Below are 20,219 nucleotides of genomic sequence, written 5' to 3' on the forward strand. Positions count from 1 at the left end.
ACATAGGTGACGTTTGACTCAACATGTCGCGTACTGTAGTGTGAAACAACGTCGTTTTTGTCTCATCTCCAAAACGGATTATTTACTTATTCAGATAGAATGTGGTGGCAACCTACAACCCTGAAGGCGATGCGTTGTCCTCAAAATATATCAGTTTGCACTCTCGTAGTAAAACAACTGTTTTAAATACATGATCTTAAATTGTCCAACTAACAGGAGAACTTGCTGCGACTCGCCATTATGCATCACATGTCGAGGCGGACGGACTGTGTGAGGATTCTCGTACTCTGATTGGCTGAATCCACCACGCGTCCCTATCGCAGCTCTATATCTAGTATATCCCTTCGCGTACCTTTCTCTAACCCATTTAACTCTTATTTTCTTGGTGTATAACATTAAATACAAAACTTACCTGAAGGTGCACAAATGGAAATGTGTAATAGATAGCACTACTAGCCTTGTATAAGATCATAATTGGCGTTTATGTGTGAGCTTCGTGACTGCCTCGGAGGGATATATTACAGCATCACGACAAAGTAGTTCCGCGGAATAAGGAGTGTGAGTATTGAAGGGATCACCTTGAGCTGCTGCCTGTTCTTGTGCCGCTGCCCGCTTCATCATCAGCGTCCTGCTTCAAGAGGAGGTGTGTTCAACGAACCTCTCGATCGTTTGTTACTTCATTTTTTCCGCAATTCAATTTTGTATTGTCATCACCGTAGTTTATTTTCTTCACATTCTGTTCTTCCTGAAATACTCCTCGTGACACGTTTTGATGTTGCCTAAATTTGTGTCAAATATATAGCTCGGCTGACAGAATATCTCCTCGATTGCTATCTTAACTAATAATCAGTTTAGTACATTTTTTGTTGAAGTGGACGTGCGTGATGAACTTTGCAGCCATCTTGAGAGTCTGACATTGCTGCGTGCGGTATTATGTGGTCAGTCTCCCGACAACGTTGTTTTCTTTAGATTTTTCGTGTTGGTGGGCGGGTGCGCAGTAAGGTCTCGCATAGCTCAGCCATCTTCTACTTTTACTCATAGCAAGGGTATATCCGGTTTGGTAAAAAGCACTTTAAGAAAGAATTGTAAGAGACCGCTTGAATGCGATAGTCCTGATGCTTCCTGTTGTGGGCGTGGCCTCGGCATCCCCTCGGCCATCGATTGGTCGGTTCTGCTCCCATAGCTCAGAAGCTAGACAGTATGACGCAGTGATGCGAATATGTTATTTGACGCATCGACTACAACGTAATCGCTAATGAAGCCCATTGTTATTCAGCTAGTAGCAGGCTAAAGTTGCGCTTCTTGTGTTTACAGCAAAACTAATCGTCGTTTGTTCAAAAAAGATGTCTTGTGAGGACGGTTTGTGCATTGAGGATTGTGCATGTGTTGAAGTCTGTGCATGTGTTGAGGAGCACACATCTCCCATGTAAGATCTTGATACATGGCTTTTATGTTATATGCTGTAATGAAGAGCAGTTAAGTCAGTGTGAAAAGCAGTCAGTAAACAAATGAAACAAGAATCCTTCTTGTTGACACTAAATAGCAAAGAATACACCTCAGGAGCTTCGTTTTTTGAATGCTTGTAAAGATGCCAGTAAATATTCCAAGATGTAGAAGTGCCAGTGTTAGAAAATATAACTAGTTAAATGCAATTTATAATGGTTTTCATCCTACTCATTATTTTGAGGCCTTTTTTTTTAAACAGAAATACCGCAATGCCTTTTAAGTGAACCTGTCTATTGTGATACCACATTGACACTTTGTGATGCCTAATCTTTAAAGATTGTAAAATGAATATTTTTAGTGTTTATTTAATGTCTATCGTAGTGTCAGAATAGGCTTGTTTTTGCCAATAGACTCTTTTGTAAAAGATAGAGTCTCGTGAATGTCTAATGACCTTGTTGGAAAAATGCTGCCAAACAAACCAGTTTTAAACTCATGTGGTATGCCTAGTCATAATACATTTTTAAGATGGAACGTTTTTCACTGAAGTCATCATTAGAGTTGAGTAATTGCACTAGAATGACTCAGTAAGGTGCAGACGTCCTCTACTAAGACGCAATAATCCTACTTTGAAACAGCACCAAATTGTTTTCGAGGATAACCTCTTGCCTGATAAACATAACTCCACTCTTTATTAAACCTGAAACCAAGCAAGTCTTGCTATGTTTGCTGTATTTTAAGTTTAGGCTTTGAGCCTTTTAATGTAAACGGCGCGATAATGACACCAGCGTTCAATCCAGTCCCTCTCCACATAGATTTATGAAATTTCAGCTGCATTCTCTGGTTCATGGCTTCCCTGGCCTTGACCTGTGTTGTGTGGCGTACACTTCACATCTGTGCATTTGCATTCCTTTCCCACGGTAGCTCTGTTGACAAAGTCTAGCTCTGAGACACTTTCAAATCTTCTCCATTACCAGTTTTGCCTAACCGGATTTATACAAACAGAAAGCACTCGAGACCTTATTTAGTGCGCTGTGTGGCACTGTGTGAACTTGAATGAAATGAACATGGATAAAAAAAAAAGTGTTTTTGAAAACGGCGTTTCAGAAAGTCTTGAAAATGGGTATCATTGAAACAGTATGCTTTTAATGTACATGCTCCAAACAACGTTGTGACTTTGTGTAGGGTTGATATTTGTCTTCTGGCCTGGGAAGGTGTTCACCCAACTACAATTGAAAGTGTAAACCTACAATTGACTAACAGAACTGAATTAACCAACAGTTAATTCCACAAAATCACCCAATCCCTTTACCTCTCTGAAACCAAGACTATTATTTTTTGACCACTGTTGTGGCCAATTTGTTTTGGCATTACAGCAAAATTAATTAAATCCCGCCGAAACACATGAAACATCATTAGAAAGGCCCGGAAGTCTTCGATTTGAGCACGCTAGTCAAAAGATTGAGAGCAAAAACAAATGTCCACTACAGTGGACACAAAAACATTGGCTTGGCCTCAGGAGGTTATACTCCAAATGAGTATTGGATTTCTCAACACTCACTGCATGTTATTATTAGATCCTAGTCTGTTTTCAGACCATGGCAAGTCTAAGGCTGGTAGTGACACTGTAGTGCCTGCGCGCTGTCGGTGGATTTCTCATGTATGGTTGTAGTGTCACGTCATTGCGACTGCCCAGTCAACCCTGGCGCCCTATTTGCCCATCATCCACACCGAAAGGATTTACTCTTGACCTTTTGAAAGCATTGTTGCCATGCACGAGTGTCTCGGCTGGCAGTTGCGTCAGACCTGCTACTGTAGGTCGCAGTCAGCTATTGCAGTGTGGCGGACGCGCCAATACGCTGGGGTTCCTCTGGAGGTCAGCCGCAGTGGGGTGCCTCTTTCTTCCCAAGAGGACCAGGAAGATCTACTGGGGGTATGTAGTGGATGAAACAGGTTTGGACGATAGAAGACATTTTCATGTGTGTGTGTTGAGTCACAGTCTTGAATGTCACAACAACCTGATTGCAGTGCCCCTACCCATGATTGTACTTGGGTAGTTATCAAAAAAGTGATAAAGCATGTGTTTGGAAAAGATAGGCCATATGTGACCAAGGGCATTCAAAAGGGTGAGTGTGTCACAAGTTGGAGCCGGTTAGGATGGGATTGTTGGGGATTATTAGCAAGCAGCTCCTAAATTAGCCTTGCATGTGTGTCAGGGTGACTGCTAACTGTCCGTGAAGGATACTTAGTTGACTTTGTTAGGAAGTGAAATTAGATCCGTGGGCCCCATGGAGAGCAAATCCTGTGTTTTATGTAACTTTGTTTTTCCCATGACACCAAAGGAGAAGAAAGCAGGATTGGCTGTTTTACAAAAAAAAAAAAAAAGATACTACACAAAGTGGATACACCTTTCTTTCTACTTTCCGTTTTAAACTCCATCACAAACTCCAGCATTATAGGTGTTATGCTACTGTGAAAGCTACTGATCTGTCAATGTGCCCAATGGTCAATTTGAGCACGGTCTTAAATTCAGCTCTGGCCACTAATTAGCATAGATAGCCCTTTCTTAAGGTTATCTTTAATTCAGATCTTATTCCATGTGTCCGCAGCATAACATCTTAATACTGATGTTTGCTCTGGGTTTGTACTCCATCAGCATTTCTTTACCCTATTCCTGACCTAAGCTATTCAATGTTTTTAGAACAATAGCATCATTTTAAACACTTTTGAACAGCGAATCGTGCTACGACTGATTTCAGGTGTTTCTGTTGAGTGGCATTAATCCAACTATTAAGGATTCAGGCTGCAACTTGTTCTCAAATGCGCAGTGTCATTCCTGCCTCGTGTAACAGCAAGTTAAATGAATGCGCTAGTGTTGTGGGGATAAATGTGCTTTGACTGTTGTGATTACTAATCATTGGCCCACCCAATAGCAATGCATACTGTATGTATTGAGAGAGAGGTTGTTAGTATGCATAAAAAGACACACTTGGAAAAATGCAGACTGCAGTGGCTCATTGTGACTCAGCTTACTCTGCTGTGTTCCGCTTCCATGGCTGTGTGTTGCTGCATGCAGTTCAGCAGGATGTGACTGCTAGCACGTACAGCTCTCCTCAGCCACTAACTGGTCTGCTGTTACATCATCAGTCAGCAATCACTGTATAGGCAGATGGCAGAGACCAGGAACAGACCCCAGTATCCATTTTAATTAGATGTGTTGATAAGTTGTAGTTGAGTCCCATTCTTTCGTGAAGTTGGACAACCAGCCGTTAAATAGAGGCATGCAACTACTCGTATTTCTGGCCTTTTTATTGTTGCTTAAAATAAACCTTGTGTAGTTTAGATTGCGAACAAATTGAAACCTTAACTAATCTGCATGGGAAAGCACTGTGATCTCAGTCCTGTCAATGGGTTCATAATGAATTGTTGCCAATGGCAACCTAGTGGGGGTAGCTGGTGGAGAACAGAATGTGCTGTACACGTGCAGTCTGGTTTACAGTTGAAGTTGAAAACCCACTCCTCATGAATAGTGCTAGGCAAAAAAAAAAAAAAAAAAATCAAATTTATCAAATTAATTTGTCATTTTAAAAGGAAAAAAATTAAAAATACTCTTGTGAAACCAATGTTTTGGGACGTGTCCAATAGGTGCTACTAACTACTTTATGGTAATCGTGCCATTTAGGCAATATTCTGCACAAGCTATGAATAACTTTTCTTCACAAGCTATAAATGAGTTTACATTAAAACTAAATTAAAATGGTTACTATAGTACAGTATTATTCTCTGAACATTTTGCACACAATTGATTTCAATCAAACCTTCAAATAAGTTATTTTGGGGGGTTTATTATTACTTCAATTAAAACAGTAATAGTCTAGATTGACTGTCATTTTTGACCATAATATCCAGCCTTACTCATAAGGTACTATGAAGGTTTTTCTGTGTAAGGAAAAAAAGCCACACATAATGTATTTAATGTTATTTTTCAACGTAATGTATAGTGCTGTAGTATATTTATCCTTTTTCTTATCCCCCTATCCTTCAGAGTAAAAATAAAAAAAAGTATTCTGATACTGGTCATCGTCAAAGAAGCAGAAGTGCAGTCCTAATGCAAGCATATTTTCCATACCAGTAGTTTTAAGTGTGATCTCCTTGACGCAAAGGAAAACTTTAACATTTGACTAACAGTATTGACTTACGTTATGTGTATAGCATCGAATTTTGAATTTTTGTGTCGTGACAACCGTCACCATAAACTGTTGTGTAGCCTGTATAATTAAATTGAAAGTGAAGTAAAGTTGCTCCGGATTAATTGCACTGTTTGTATACCTGTAGGTGTGTACACATAAACATGTTCAATTTGCTTAAGGAACATTTGCTCAACAGCACATCTCTAAACTCAAATGACTCTAGATTGTACAAACCCTTTTTTCAGTACACATCTTATTATAACCTGTTGGCAAATGGTGCTGTTGCCATGTATTAGTAAATATTATTTTGAACCCGGGAAAAGTGTTGAGGTACTATTAAGGATCAAAGCAAAACAAAGTACAAAACAAAGCCTTGTTTAATTGTGTCCTTCAGGACCTCTCCGGACTCCAACGTAATCGCCATGCCTCAGCCAAAGATTGTCGACATGGGCTCTGCCTTCATCCAGACGCAGCAGCTCAACGCCGCCATGGCCGATACCTTCCTGGAACACATGTGCCTGCTGGACATCGACTCAAAACCCACCACGGCTCGCAACACTGGCATCATCTGCACTATCGGTGTGTCTATGTGCATCTCCACCATGGTTATGATCTATGGACGTGCGAGCTACTTGTAAAATGACAAAATGTCAAAATGATCTAACCTACTTTATTTATGAATCATTTTTCAGGGCCAGCCTCTCGCTCTGTGGATATGCTGAAGGAGATGATCAAGTCCGGAATGAACATTGCCCGCTTGAACTTCTCCCATGGCACACACGAGGTGAGCTGTTTCATAACTTCCTCTATTTTCCGTTTGAAATTGGTAAAGGCTGAGCCCAACTGCCACCAAAAGGCCGTCACGTTCAACCGGCGCATGCTATTTAGTTTCTTATCCTATGTGTGCTCCGTTCCTGTTTTGCAATCATTGCATTGTGTAGCTCTGCAAACATTGCACACCTGTGTGTACAATGGCCGCTCGTAAACTGGCATTCATTTATAATGGCTATGCACAAAGTGGGCGAGACGGAAATTGATAAATATGTTCAGGTGGATATGATGAAGCCAGACACAAATTGTTAAAAGATTTTTAATTCACTCCACAAATAATTGAGTTTGTTTTTAATAAATATGCATTTTCTACTTTTTGAAATTAGGAATTTTGTGTGTTTGAGGTGTTTAATCGGTGGCCCTGTTACCACTTTTCGACTTTCGGGCTATGGCCTTTTGCAACTTCCTCAGATGCATTTTGCAACCTTTTTCAAAAAGAAAAATGGTGGTTCCTCTTCCAAATCACGAAATCCAATCACAGTTCTCTGCTTCTGATGGGTATCCAGCAAAAGGCTTCATTTTGGAAATGGGGAGTTAAACAAGTATTTAATGTACAAATGATGATTTCTACGGAAGAAAAAAACAAGTTACATAATTAGTAGTCTCGGTTAAATTGGTTTAAGGTTGCACTTCAGCATGTGTCTGAATGGAAGTCAATATGATTGACGTTTTCGTCATCTGACTCATGAAAAATAACCGCTACCAAAGACCTCTCCAAAAATGACAAGGTGTGGGTTGGCGTTGCCATAGAATTAACATTAGTCATCACACAGCTCACCCTGACATTTGAAAGCTAAACTGGGATTGATACCTTTCTTTCCTGATCTGAATTTCTACAGCGTTTTCTTTTGAATGTCTGTGGTTGGACTGCACAGTTATTGGGTGTGGTAGAAAAAAAGTCAAGCCAACATTGTGACACATTTGTAACTCATACACTATTCATTTTAATGGCTGTGGTTTGTTTGCTCATTAAATATGCAAAAAGCGGCTTATTTGATGTTTTCATAGTAGGTTTATTTATTACTTTCCCGTAGTACCATGCTGAGACCATCAAGAACGTGCGCGAGGCATGTGAGAGCTTTGAGCCAGGTAGCATCCAGTACCGGCCCATCGGAATCGCCCTGGACACCAAGGGCCCAGAGATCAGAACGGGCCTCATCCAGGGAGTGAGTACACTGTTGGTTGCTAACTTGACTTAGAAACAACAGCGATATAAGAATGTCTTTGACAGAGCGGCACAGCAGAGGTCGAGCTGAAGAAGGGCAAGATGATCAAGATAACCTTGGATGACAGCTACCAGGACAAATGCAGCGAAGAGATCCTGTGGCTGGACTACAAGAACATCACCAAAGTGGTCGAACCCGGCAGCAATATCTACATTGATGATGGACTCATATCACTGCAGGTCAAGGAAATAGGTAAGCTTGTTGATATTTGAATTAACATTTTCTCAAAGAAACAGGGTTGAATAAATATTAGTATTATCATATTTTAAATGTTCTCAATAAAGAAACAGCCAGTAGTACTGTAAATATTTGGTAATTATATAAGACCGGTGTGTCGTCTTAACAGTATCCTCGATAGGTGCTTCAATTTGATGCAATATGATACCAAAATATATTGCAAAATTAAATACGGAGCCTCTTTGTGCTAGGGATACAATGATTCCCAGTGAGGCACACTATTGTTGGGCATTTTGATGAATATATGATCCGACCTTTTTTAAAAAACTGATGGCCATTAAGTCAAGCAGTTAAAAACAGTATTAACTTCAGGAAACTACATTTTAAGAGCACTCTGCACCTTGTGTTTTTGTTTGAGGAAAAAAGATGAGTAAAATTTGAACATTTCTCTTATTTTGACATTTTAGAGAACTTGATTTACTGTTGAAAACTATAGAGAGCTATTTACTTTTTTCCTATTTCCGTTTAATTTTTTAAGACATGCTCCTGACTGAACCTTTTGTTAATTTGTTTGTTACACAAAGATAAATGTTGTCTAATTTTTTTTTCAAAAAACATCATGCAAATCTGAACACGTGTTTTGTAAAAATGTGCTTAAAAACATTTCGACACAGGGGATGGAGAGTATCTCATTTATTTTTTATTTTCATGTCAATAATTTCCCTTTTACAAAAAATTGTTAACTGAAATCTGATTGGGTCAAATCCTTTAGAAAAAAAATAATTAAAAAGCTCTTCTGCTGTTTTAATTATGCATGTATTTTCTGCTGGTATAACACCAGACAGAAGCCGAAATCTGGTTGGTCAAAATAACAATGATGATAAAAACACTGCTGCACAGACAACTCACACTATTAAATGAAAAGAAAACAATGTCGGTAATATATTATCGAATATTTTACAGATTTATGAAAAGTTTTAAAAGCAGTTAAGTGCTGATGATGATGTTCAGGCCTTAAGGCCTTGAAGGCCCTCACGGCACACCGTTGCCTTTGTATTACTCAATGTATGATGCCTTCCTATTTATGAACGCTTTTTTGCGTTAGGTCCCGATTTCCTCATGTGTGAGATTGAGAACGGCGGCACTCTGGGCAGCAAGAAGGGCGTCAACCTGCCCGGCGCCGCCGTGGACCTGCCCGCCGTCTCTGAGAAGGACATCCAGGACCTTACGTTTGGCGTGGAGCAGGGCGTCGACATGGTGTTCGCCTCCTTTATCCGCAAGGCCGCCGACGTCCACGCAGTCAGGGCCGTGCTGGGCGAGAAAGGCAAGAACATCAAGATAATCAGCAAGCTGGAGAACCACGAGGGCGTGCGCAGGTTTGTGTCATCTATATGAGGCATGGTGGTGATCTAATGTGTTAGTTGTAATGGTGATGAGCCGATGATTTTAACATATCGCGCCCTAGTGGCCGCATAACGACACTACATCTACAAGGCAAACTATGCCATCTCCTGACATCTTTGTGTAACTGCTATTTTATGTCTTCAGGTTCGACGAGATCATGGAAGCCAGTGATGGCATCATGGTTGCCCGTGGCGACCTCGGTATTGAGATCCCTACTGAAAAAGTCTTCGTAGCTCAGAAGATGATGATTGGCCGATGCAACAGAGCCGGCAAGCCAATCACTTGTGCCACTCAGGTCAGATGTTGGAATGCCTCTTTGGCCTTAAAGTACCTTTTTTTTGTGTGTCTTAAACCTGTGGAATGGTCTGTCTTCAGATGCTGGAGAGCATGATCAAGAAGCCGAGACCCACCCGGGCCGAGGGCAGCGACGTGGCCAACGCCGTTCTGGACGGTGCCGACTGCATCATGTTGAGCGGCGAGACCGCAAAGGGAGACTACCCTCTCGAGGCTGTGCGCACACAACACATGGTCAGTTCGCGCCTCAAAAACACTCATACTGCTGCACTAACCCTTTTTGAACAATGAATCCCTTTTACTAATTGAAATCTGTTCTTGCATGATTGTTTTGTTTTGTTTTCTCTTCGGCCACATAGCATAGTTTCCTAATACAAATTTCAGTATATTTGGAGAAGAGTAAACATAAATCTTAGAACGGTAATGGGTTCATTTTTATATTTGTATTTATAGTGTAACAGCGTGGACAAGTACATAAAAGGAAAAACAACAATGTGTGCTCTAAAAAAATGTTTTTTTTATTGTTTTCCAACACTATGAAATATGACTGAAGCCAGTATTTCTCATATAAGGGTACAAGGCAATTCCGGGGTAATGTGAGACTTAAACAGACCTCCTTAATGTATCAGCAAATCTAATAGAATGCTCTTTACTGGCGGACAGGACCAGTACAGTTTTTCTTTCAAATAAAGATAAAATAATAATATAAAGATAATAAAGATAATAATAATCTTAAAACCGGAAGCAACTTATTGACGAATTGTGTTATAGTGTCTCTTTTGCAAACTGTTGAATATGTTTGATTTGTTCTTCGAAGGGATCGCATGAACATTGGCGATGCTATTTTTTGTCAGACAAGGAAAAATATAACCGATGATGTCAAACTAGTTTGCCGAGCAATAAATGTAGTTATAAAGTTTAATAAATCTGACACGGATGGCACACACACCAAAACAAAATGCTTTGTGCTGGTTTGGGGGTACTTAAGCACGAACAGCACCACTGACTTTGACACTTATGGTATGTGGCCGACGAAATCTTGAAAGTCAGCAATAGGGACAGACAAAAGATTTTAGTGAAAACAGCGTCAAACATGTGGATCAGTCACCGGGTATTCATAATTTGGTATTTTTCTTCTGTAAATTTAACAGTGTAGACTTTCAGCTTTTATTTCATCAAATGTAGCCTTTACCCCGGATGCCTCACAGTCTTGTGGTTCTGTGTCCGAGTCTTGGTTTTGGCCCTCTTTAATGTTTGGTTTTGCATGTTCCTCTGACCATTCGGGCTTTTTCCTCAAATTTCAAAAAGGGAATTCTAAATCGTCCATTGGTATCATGGGATCTTGTGAATCCTCGTTTGTGGACCTCCAATTGGCTGACAACCAGTGCAGCGTGTATGCACACTAAGTCAACTTGCAAACTCAGTGAGGTCAGGTGCAATCTGGGATAAATGGATGGAAGACTTTTTTTTTTTTCAAAGCAAAGTGTGCAAGTCTTATTTACCTTTTCTGCAGCTTACAGCTATAAAGTTCAGTGCTTCAAAATGCACCGCAGTGTATTTTTACTGTCCCCATGCCAATCAGCAGCCCCTTGGCTCACCACCCATCACTTCAAATCATGCTGGGTGATTCAGCATTTTCTTTTCCACTTGAAGAAATAGCTCATTTGTTCCTCCTTTTTTCTCATATGCTGTGTCCTGCCTAAATGTGTGTGCATGCTTCACTCTGACTTGAAGAATACTGCGCCACCTTGAAACCCTTAAACCAGCCCCACCTCTTAAGCTGCTGTCATTTTCTACCTTTTTAATCATCTGTTTCATACAACGTCCTACTAGTGTGCATTATTTGTCGCTTTAACTTCATACATTCCTAGATCTCATCATAATATGTCAAGCAAAAGGTTGTGAACTTATTTATGTTAATATTTGTTTGTCTCTCTCTCCCCTAACTGCACACTCATTCCCTTAAAAAAAAATGTATATATATCCTCCATCTTGATCATCCCGCCTGTGTGTGGTGGTGGTGGTGGTTTGGCCCATCGCATCCCGCCCTCGCTCGATTGCCAGATCGCTCGCGAAGCCGAGGCGGCCATGTTTCACCGTCAGGTGTTCGAGGACCTGCGTCGATCCACGCCGCACTGCAAAGACCCGGCCGAGGCCATCGCCATCGGTGCCGTCGAGGCCTCCTTTAAGAGTTTGGCCTCAGCCATCATTGTGCTCACGGGCTCCGGAAGGTAGGGCGACTGTTCTCGTTTTTGGTGGCGCTCGTGTCAGCTCTGAGAGTAAGAGTAGGGACAGAACAGGGACCGATGGAAACCTGGGAAAGGCTGGAGATCGCGTTCATGAATCTGCTGCTTGTTTATCTCTGCTAGTAGACCTTTTAATCATGGTGACGTATTTACAGGTGGCAAAAGCTCTGATTGCATCGCTCATAAATTAAAACATACTGTATTATTTGAATGAGGCTGGGTCATTGAGGAAAACAGGCTTGGGGGATCATTTTAGTCTTCTTGCATGCAGCTTTAATTTGAATAAGTGAAAGATGTCACGTGAGGTGACATAAATTGTTTGGAAGGGAGCTGAAACACTTGCCATTATTTATTTTTACTGGGTACATTATTTATTTTTACTGGGTAGTAGACAGAATGGATTTTAGTTCACAAGAACACAAGTATGATGGCTAATTTACTTTTCTGTTGCGGTAAATGGATAATGCACTAGAAGTTACTTAGCTAAACATCTTGGAGTCATAATAAAACCTGTGCAGTCATTTTTAAAATCGCATTGTGTGTTTGACTTACTAGTTGGAGCTGGACCGATTCTAACTTGAATTTGCATTGCCTAAGCTTGCAGGCTAGCAGTTATGTTTTGCTAAATTGCTTAACCCTAACCCTTATACATTGTATGAGAAAATGCCCTTCAAGATTACATTTATGGAGGTTCGATTCCACATCTGTGCCACCGTGGAATCTTGCTTTTACAACCATTTATGATATCCATTACATTTAGGCTTTTCACGCACAGGTTCAGCTATATAATGATTTAAGTTGGAAATAACTATCGTGAAGTATCTGGCAGTGCAGCCTCAGATTGTATGCATTGTTTTCAGTTCAGGTCAACAGATGCTTTTGCCACACACTTCAATATTATTTTTTTTTTCATTTTTCAAGCATGATGAAAAGGTCTACTTCGACTTATTAATGCTGCTAATGCAGCCAGGAGACTGAGTGGAGTGATTTCAAGCCCTTCCCAGATGTATGAATGACGCGGCGTGTGTGATAGTCAGTAACCCCCCCCTCCTTCCCTAATTGGTCCCCCCCGGGGCCGGCTTAGATCGCCCGCGAGGCAGAAGCAGCCACTTTCCATAGGATGCTGTTCGAGGATCTGAGGCGACACTCCCACCTGACCAGAGACCCGTCCGAGGTGGCGGCTGTCGGAGCCGTGGAGTCGTCTTTCAAGTGCTGCGCCAGTGCCATTATTGTGCTCACCAAGACCGGGAGGTAAGATGCGGGGGTTCCCCTCCTACACTAGGGTAAGTACGCAAGATGTCGAAATAGTGTGGGTGAATGAATGTGATGGCACACTGTGGTGTAGGGGCGAAAAGACAGCAGTTGACAAGGTCACCTTTTCAATTTTATTTATAACCTAACGTATCCCTGGATTCTAAAATGCTCATTTTATGAGTTATGCTCAACTTTTTTTTTTTTTCTTCCAGGTCCGCTCACCTTATTTCTAGGTACAGGCCCCGCGCCCCCATTCTGGCTGTAACTCGAAACGCCCAAACTGCTCGCCAAGCTCATCTGTACCGCGGGATCTTTCCAGTCCTCTACACTGCTCCCGCCCACGAAGTGTGGGCCGAGGATGTCGACATGCGTGTCAACTTCGCCATGGATATGGGTAAGGCTTTGCATTAATGTCACTTGTCATTGACATACATAGTTATATGATCGCTTTGCAAAAAGACAGCGAATGCAGCTCGAAGATCTTAAGATATTCACTTTTCCTGACCTCAGTACTCAATCGAGAAAATGTTATTATAATATTATAATGTTATAATAATTTGGGTAAAAGCAAACGGATATTGTCATTTTTATTTCTGTTTTAAAAAGTTGTTACTGAGCCACCCCTCAGATTTGTAAATTCATACTCATTTCCATGGAAACATTCCTTGAAAATGTCACTGAATTTTGCAACCCTATTTAAAAATACAGTACATATTGAAGTGCTACGTTCAAATGCAGTTCTCAAGTCTAACAGCAAGTGGCGCCTTTGTGTAGCTATAACCAAAATGTCAAGTAAGCACAATTTTTGATGCTTCTGCTGAGCTCATTTTGTTGTTTGTGTTTGTGCATAACCTACAGGCAAGGTGAGAGGCTTCTTCAAGGAGGGCGACGTCGTCATCGTCCTGACCGGCTGGCGTCCAGGCTCCGGTTTCACCAACACCATGCGTGTGGTTTTGGTTGCCTGAGCAGCCAAAACAAAGAGTCCACTTCATCTCTGCCTGTTCTCTGTATAACGCTCCACCATTCTTTCCAACACGGGGGCTAGGGCTACATGAACAACACGAGAAATAATCCGAGACCAAAAGGCCACGACAACCGTTCTTCATGGGGTTAATGGTGGCTTTGCAATGTCCACTTCCTGTGTCCATTCCTTTCACGTTTAAATTTACCGCAAAGAAACCAATCCGGGTGCCCAATCAGATTGACATGCCTCAATCAGAAGCTGCTGTATTTATTCACTCCACGATCTTGTGTTAAACAAAGATGCATGTACAGTAGGTCACCGCTCTCGTTTGGGCGGCGCCATGTTAACGTAACACTCCTGGCCGAATAAGCGAACAAACAAAATGCTGTTCTGCCACGCCACCAATCCAGATCGTCGTGTTAGTGCCGTGTGCGTGGTTGAAGTCTTTTCTGCTTTCACCGTGTGTAACACTCCTAATCTTATTTCCCACTGTGTTAGTCTATTATACTTGACTGTTATGGTGTTTGTTTGGGGAACATTTCTGTCTTTTGTCCAACAATAGCATGGATGTTCCCTGTTGGAGCTGGTTACTGTATTAAGTTAGATATGTAACGTAGCCTTTCATGTGTGCTCGATCCTATCTAAGTTGGCACTTAAATATTCAAATGGCACTTTGAGGTGAGGTTGCGATGTGGGCCTCGGTGATTGAAAGGTAGGAAAAAGTCCTTTTTTTTTGTCGTCGTCGCTTTTGTCTGACACGCTTTTGATTGTTACACTAGAGCTATGCGAGCGTGAAGAGGTCATGTGTAGCTGGTTGTTGTCACCAGACTGGATTTCATCAATAAAGAGGCAAATACCTTCACATTTTTTCGAAGTGTTTTATTTTTGTAAGTGCTTTATTTTGGTAGGAGTTTTATTTTGTTCAAATTGCAAAGAAAAAAAAGGGTGAATTTCATCTCGAAATGAAGATTTACACTCCAAAAATAAAAGGTTTGCCAAAAAGGATTCAATCGTACACCACTCCAACTTGTTTGAGAATTTCCTCTTTCACTTCAGCAAGTAGCAAAGAGTCTGCGTGAGACACGATTGGACACTCCTTCATTCCTGCAGAAGACAAGACGCACATTTGACCTATATTCTGGCAGGCAGCCATCCTCTCACAAAATGATAGTAGTGATCTAATACAAATACGTTTGCAAGAGAAATGGCATTGCTTCAAGGAGAGGCTTGGAAATCTGCAAATGGAGATTATTAAATGTTTGTATTAAAATTCTCATGAACAAAAATTTCTTTAAAAGATACTGGACTATAAGCCGCAGCAGCAAAATTTGAGCCAAAAAAAAAAAAAAACATCTTTTGCCACGGATAAACCACACTGGACAATAAACCGCAGGTATATGGTGGTAATGTGGAACTTCAATTTTCTTTATATATTTTTTAAATTGCCTACCAACTGCAACATCCTCTCTCTTTAAGACGTAACATGCCTGCATATTTAGTCCCAAAATTATACTTATAGAAAATGGATGGATATTACCAACAAAATACTGCAGAATTAAATAGCAGTTCAAACTCGAAATCAATACTTCAATAGCATTCTATCTCCCATTGTTTAATTGATATATTATCTTAGTGAACATTGCACAAACTGCAAATAAATAACATATACAATCCTAAATCTCTTCAGTTCTATTTCATAGTTATTCCATAAATTGACTCTTTGAACACACATTTGCTTGACTGGTGAGAAAAACCAGCAGATAAGCCGCACTGGACTATAAGCCGCAGGGCTCAAATCATGATGAAAAAGTTGTGTCTTATAGTCGGAAAAATACAACACTTTTAAGGTTAAGTGCAAAAAAAAGCCAAATTGTGTGAATCCTCAAATTACTTACAGCAAAAATTGGTCTCGAAAACGTCAGGTTTTTAAACTACTTTTAAGTTCACTACAATGGTATGTGAATTGCACCACTGGCAAAGTTTATGCAATTTAATGTCTTAATTGGCTCAAATTGGTCTGGAAGGTTTTCTGTGAAAGGTGGGGTTCACATTATGCAATGCTTCTTGACAAAACAAAACATAAAATCTTAATTAGTGTGCTTAATTTGAAAAAGTGAGTGCCCATTAAAAAGCAATGTATGCAGAAATCCAAACAATTCCAAAGGGTTCACAACATGCTTGCAAATATTGCAGGACATTTTGCAGAAAAAAACCTAATTGGATTTGCTGCAATTTTTTTTTATCAAAATGTTGTTAGTAGCTCATTCTCAAGGGTTGCATGTGTGCTTTAGCCTATCCCAGCTGAATTCGTAGCAGTAGGTGGAAAACACCCCGAAAGGGTTGCCAGCTAATCACAGGGGGCATAGGCAAACAATTATTAACACTTACAGACACATCTAAGAGCAATTTGGAGCGTCCCAATACACCCATCCTACCCTGCATGTTTTTTGAGAAACATACAAACTCCACACAGGAGGTGACTTGCTGCCTCTGCATTGTGAGGCAGACATGCTAACTTAACTGTAACCTACAAAAGTTTGAACTTCTGTTTAAACATGAGAAGATGTGGAAAAAAATCCCAAACAAAAGTGTACTAAATGTAAGGTGAGATGTTTTAGAGTACACAATTCACTCGCAAGCCATATTACCTTTGAGCAAACACTGTCGGACCTCTTCGGCCTCATAGCGCAACCCTGTGCTATGAACAAAGTTGAGGGGCAAGTGAGGTTCCGGTAGAGGGTACTTGGTCTCCTTCCCATTGACCACCATGACTTCGGGACACCACATGTGTGTTGGGAACTGCACCAAAAAGCACGGCAGGCATGAGGAAATTAAATTCATGGGGGAAAAAAAGGTAAAGGGAATATATTCCATGCAACCTACCCGGATTAAGCCCTTGTTGCCCACCACGATGGCATCGTTGGCGAGCTGCAGGCCTGAGGAGCTGGTGAACACGGCCATCCTGTTGTTGGAAAACTTGAGCGTTACCACCAAGGTCTCGTCAACCCCTGAGGAAAAAAAAAAACATTTATATGTCAAAAATGTGTTTCATAAATATAGCTGCTCCTTTTTTTCTTTACCAGTCTCCAGGATGACTCCCTCGGTTTTGATACTCTGTGGTCGCTCTCCGCCAAACACCATCATGGAGAACTGCAGCGGGTAGATTCCGATGTCCAGCAGCGCCCCTCCGCCCAGCTCCTTGTGCTCTAGTCTCGGCAGAGGCAGCACGGACAGGCCGAACTCGGAACGGACAAACTTCACGTCACCGATCTCTCCCTGGGCAAGCAGCCTCCGGAGCTCACGGTAGGCCGGGAAGAATCTGGCCCAAATGGCCTGGAAAAGATCATCGATTTCATTGATTCATTCCATGCATTCAATGTAAGCAGGTGTTTTCATTATGGCAATTTTCAAAAAAATTAAAAGATATTGGTCACCTCATGTGAGATCATTGAATTCAGTGAGTGTTACATACCACTAGAGGAAGACAGAGTACCAGTGCTACTCGAACTAAACAGACATTCTATTATGTAGAGATATATAGTACACATTGATATATATATAATAAATATATACTAGGGCTGCACAACTAATTGAGTTTTAATCGCGATCACGATTAATTAAGCTGATCCATGGCGATATTAACATTTAAAACGCCGACTACTGTACCTTACATGTCAAATCAAGCACCGTCATCCTACCACCAGGGGGCAATGTTTCCCACACGTTTTCAGGACAAAATAATGTTCTCAACCTTATATATTATTTACCATTGTGAAATGGTGTTGAGTTTCTCATCTGATTCCTTATATTTACAGTGCTGGCTGTCAATTAGGACCCAAAATTGGAATAAATTTGGTTAGAAATGACCGAAAATGTTATTTTGATTGCTAATCGATTAAAATCTGCTTAAAAGTAAATTATGTGCTTGGTTCTAAGTAGGCTGATTCTTTCATTGGTTTGCGCTCAGCAAGTAAGTTCGCTGTGTTACCCTGTGTGCCAAGTTTTTTCCATTAATTATTATTTAATTTATTTATTTTTATTTATTATTATTTGTAAGTATCAAGCCTTGAAGCATTGTTTATATACTGCTTGTTTTAAGAAAGGGCCATACATAGTTTTGACCAAACAAGATGAACAATTGTGATTTATAATCAGGAGTTCAATATTGAATATAATTGTGCCATAGTTGTCCCATAAAATCTCTCATTAGATGCAGGTCTCAAGGCCCTTAGACACAAAATAAAATACGGTCACCCATTTTGTTTTTGCGTAACCATTTTGGGAAAACGCCTTGATTCATATTTAACAGGAATTTTTAGGGAATTCAAGTAAAAATAATTTGTCCTGTGTTGTTCCACCACTTTTTTTACTGCATTGCTTCTCCGTGCATACACTATGACAGAATGGGAATAAAACAAAAATATTTTGACAATACAATATTTGAGTGGCATAGTTGTTAAGCATTACTGCAAACAGTCAACATTAATGGTCATGTTGTTGTCAAGCCGCTCTTCAGTTACCTCCATGAGGAAGACATTATTCTTCTTGGCACAGGCCAGGATCTCCTTCACCTCCTTGGTTGTCATGGCCAGGGACTTCTCACACAGGACGGGCTTTTTGGCGTTAAGGAAAAGTAAACAGGAGCTCAGATGGTTGGTCTGGATGGTGCCGATGTACACCACGTCTGCGCACACAAACAACCCATAGGAGCATGTGCCAGGGCGCCGCAAAATTGACCCGACCTGAACACCGACCGATGTTGGGGTCCTTGGCCAGCTCCTCGTAGCTGCCGTAGGCTCGAGGGATGTCGTGCAATTTGCCAAACTTCTTGGCATCCTCCAAGCTGCGGGCGGCCACAGCCACAGCCTGTGGGTCGGAAATTAAAAATTTACAAAAATAAAAGTGACACAACTCAGCCAGCCATAACGCTTCTGCATTTTCTTGGGCGAGATTACACATAGTCGTTTTTGATTGAGGCAGACAAGCCAGTGAATATTTTAAATTTATATATATATATATATATATATATATATATATATACACGCACACAAGTAATGTATTTAATTGTCAGTAATGTAGGAAATGTATTTTAACAGCACCAATCCTCCTCCAAAAAAAAAATAAAAAAAATAGCATTGGTGAGATTTATTACTCGCAAAATATAAGCGTTTCTTCTATGATTTTACTGGGGGGTACATTATCATTTTCATTGACGTTTTAAAGTGTAAATAGAAACTCATAAGTCACCCATTATACTGTATTTGCATGACAAGCAGTATTAATTTAAACAGTGCTGTGTCATATGTGTCTTTTTTATTCAACGTTGGAACCACACTTATCAGGTGTAAAGTCATCCATTTTGTTTCTGGCTCATCCGACGGGTAATTGCATCACCAGATTCAACTTAAAAACAAACCAAGGCATATGACATTTTGCAAAAGAGTAACCCTATTGAGCCATCAGTTGCTTCATGTTTCAATTGATTTGCTCTTAATTAAAACGAAAAAAAAGCTTATTCTGCCCTGGCATTAAAAATCCTTAAATTAGATTTGCTGGTAATTGCTACTACTGCTCCAAATATCAAATAAGCTTTTAGACATCCACTAAATTATGAAAATAAAAAACTTTTAAAGAATTACAAAGAAAAATGTTCTCTTTGTGTATGCAGTATTTTTCCCCTTTTATTTCAATCATGTTCAACCTCTCAAAAAGCAGATCCTATTTTCAGTTACTTGAGATGAAGTCACGGCTGGTCACAAACAACAGTGTAAACTTACACTTAGTATTGCACAAGACCGCAGCAGTGGTACCGAACAAATATTCAAATTAGTCCCATGTGCCCTCGGGGTTTCTGAGCATCTCACAATAATACAATAATACCTGGTGGTCTTTGGGCGGAAGCGTTTTTAGGGCCACCATGAAGTCATGACTGATCTTGCCGGCGCTGCAGATGCCCCACCTGGTTGCCATGTTTGCAAGTGCGTGAGTAGATCCGAGAGCAGCGCCTCACAGCTAAAAAGTCCCACTTGTGACTGAGCATGTATTCCCGAGTCAGGCGAGACAGGAAATTCCTGCTGCCAATGAATGTGATCTTCTCTCATACGATTCAATTGGCTTGCTCATTGCCAACGTCAGGAAGTGTCAAATTTCAAGTACATTTCATCACCATGCGTTGTTTGGGGTTTTTCCA

The 20,219-nt window shown here is 40.6% G+C and overlaps 2 protein-coding genes across 5 annotated transcripts; one reads left to right on the forward strand and one right to left on the reverse strand.

Annotated features, from left to right (window-relative positions):
* Nucleotides 1-475: 475 nt before the first annotated feature.
* On the forward strand, nt 476-14,891 carry pkma (pyruvate kinase M1/2a). 4 transcript variants are annotated; one of them, XM_088413137.1, is made up of 11 exons: nt 476-643; nt 6,028-6,212; nt 6,326-6,417; nt 7,499-7,630; nt 7,696-7,882; nt 8,973-9,243; nt 9,416-9,566; nt 9,647-9,799; nt 11,630-11,796; nt 13,278-13,459; nt 13,924-14,891. In XM_088413137.1, the coding sequence occupies exons 2-11, from the start codon at nt 6,056-6,058 to the stop codon at nt 14,028-14,030; spliced, it is 1,599 nt and encodes a 532-aa protein (XP_088269263.1). In that variant the 5' UTR covers nt 476-643; nt 6,028-6,055; the 3' UTR covers nt 14,031-14,891. The 4 variants fall into 4 exon arrangements, with proteins under 4 accessions (XP_088269263.1, XP_088269262.1, XP_088269260.1 ...); XM_088413136.1 differs by lacking the exon at nt 476-643 and adding an exon at nt 1,289-1,426; XM_088413134.1 differs by lacking the exon at nt 476-643 and adding an exon at nt 3,087-3,376.
* Nucleotides 14,888-20,145, reverse strand: dhdh.2 (dihydrodiol dehydrogenase, tandem duplicate 2). The gene is made up of 7 exons (XM_088413138.1): nt 19,910-20,145; nt 18,784-18,895; nt 18,550-18,713; nt 17,110-17,362; nt 16,913-17,037; nt 16,678-16,828; nt 14,888-15,133 (listed from the first exon to the last, which is right to left on the reverse strand). The coding sequence occupies exons 1-7, from the start codon at nt 19,997-19,999 to the stop codon at nt 15,036-15,038; spliced, it is 993 nt and encodes a 330-aa protein (XP_088269264.1). The 5' UTR covers nt 20,000-20,145; the 3' UTR covers nt 14,888-15,035.
* Between the last annotated feature and the right edge of the window lie 74 nt (nt 20,146-20,219).

This window comes from Hippichthys cyanospilos, chromosome 4, assembly GCF_059441005.1.
Source record: "Hippichthys cyanospilos isolate Australia breed blue-spotted pipefish chromosome 4, RoL_Hcya_1.0, whole genome shotgun sequence".
NCBI lineage: Eukaryota > Metazoa > Chordata > Actinopteri > Syngnathiformes > Syngnathidae > Hippichthys > Hippichthys cyanospilos.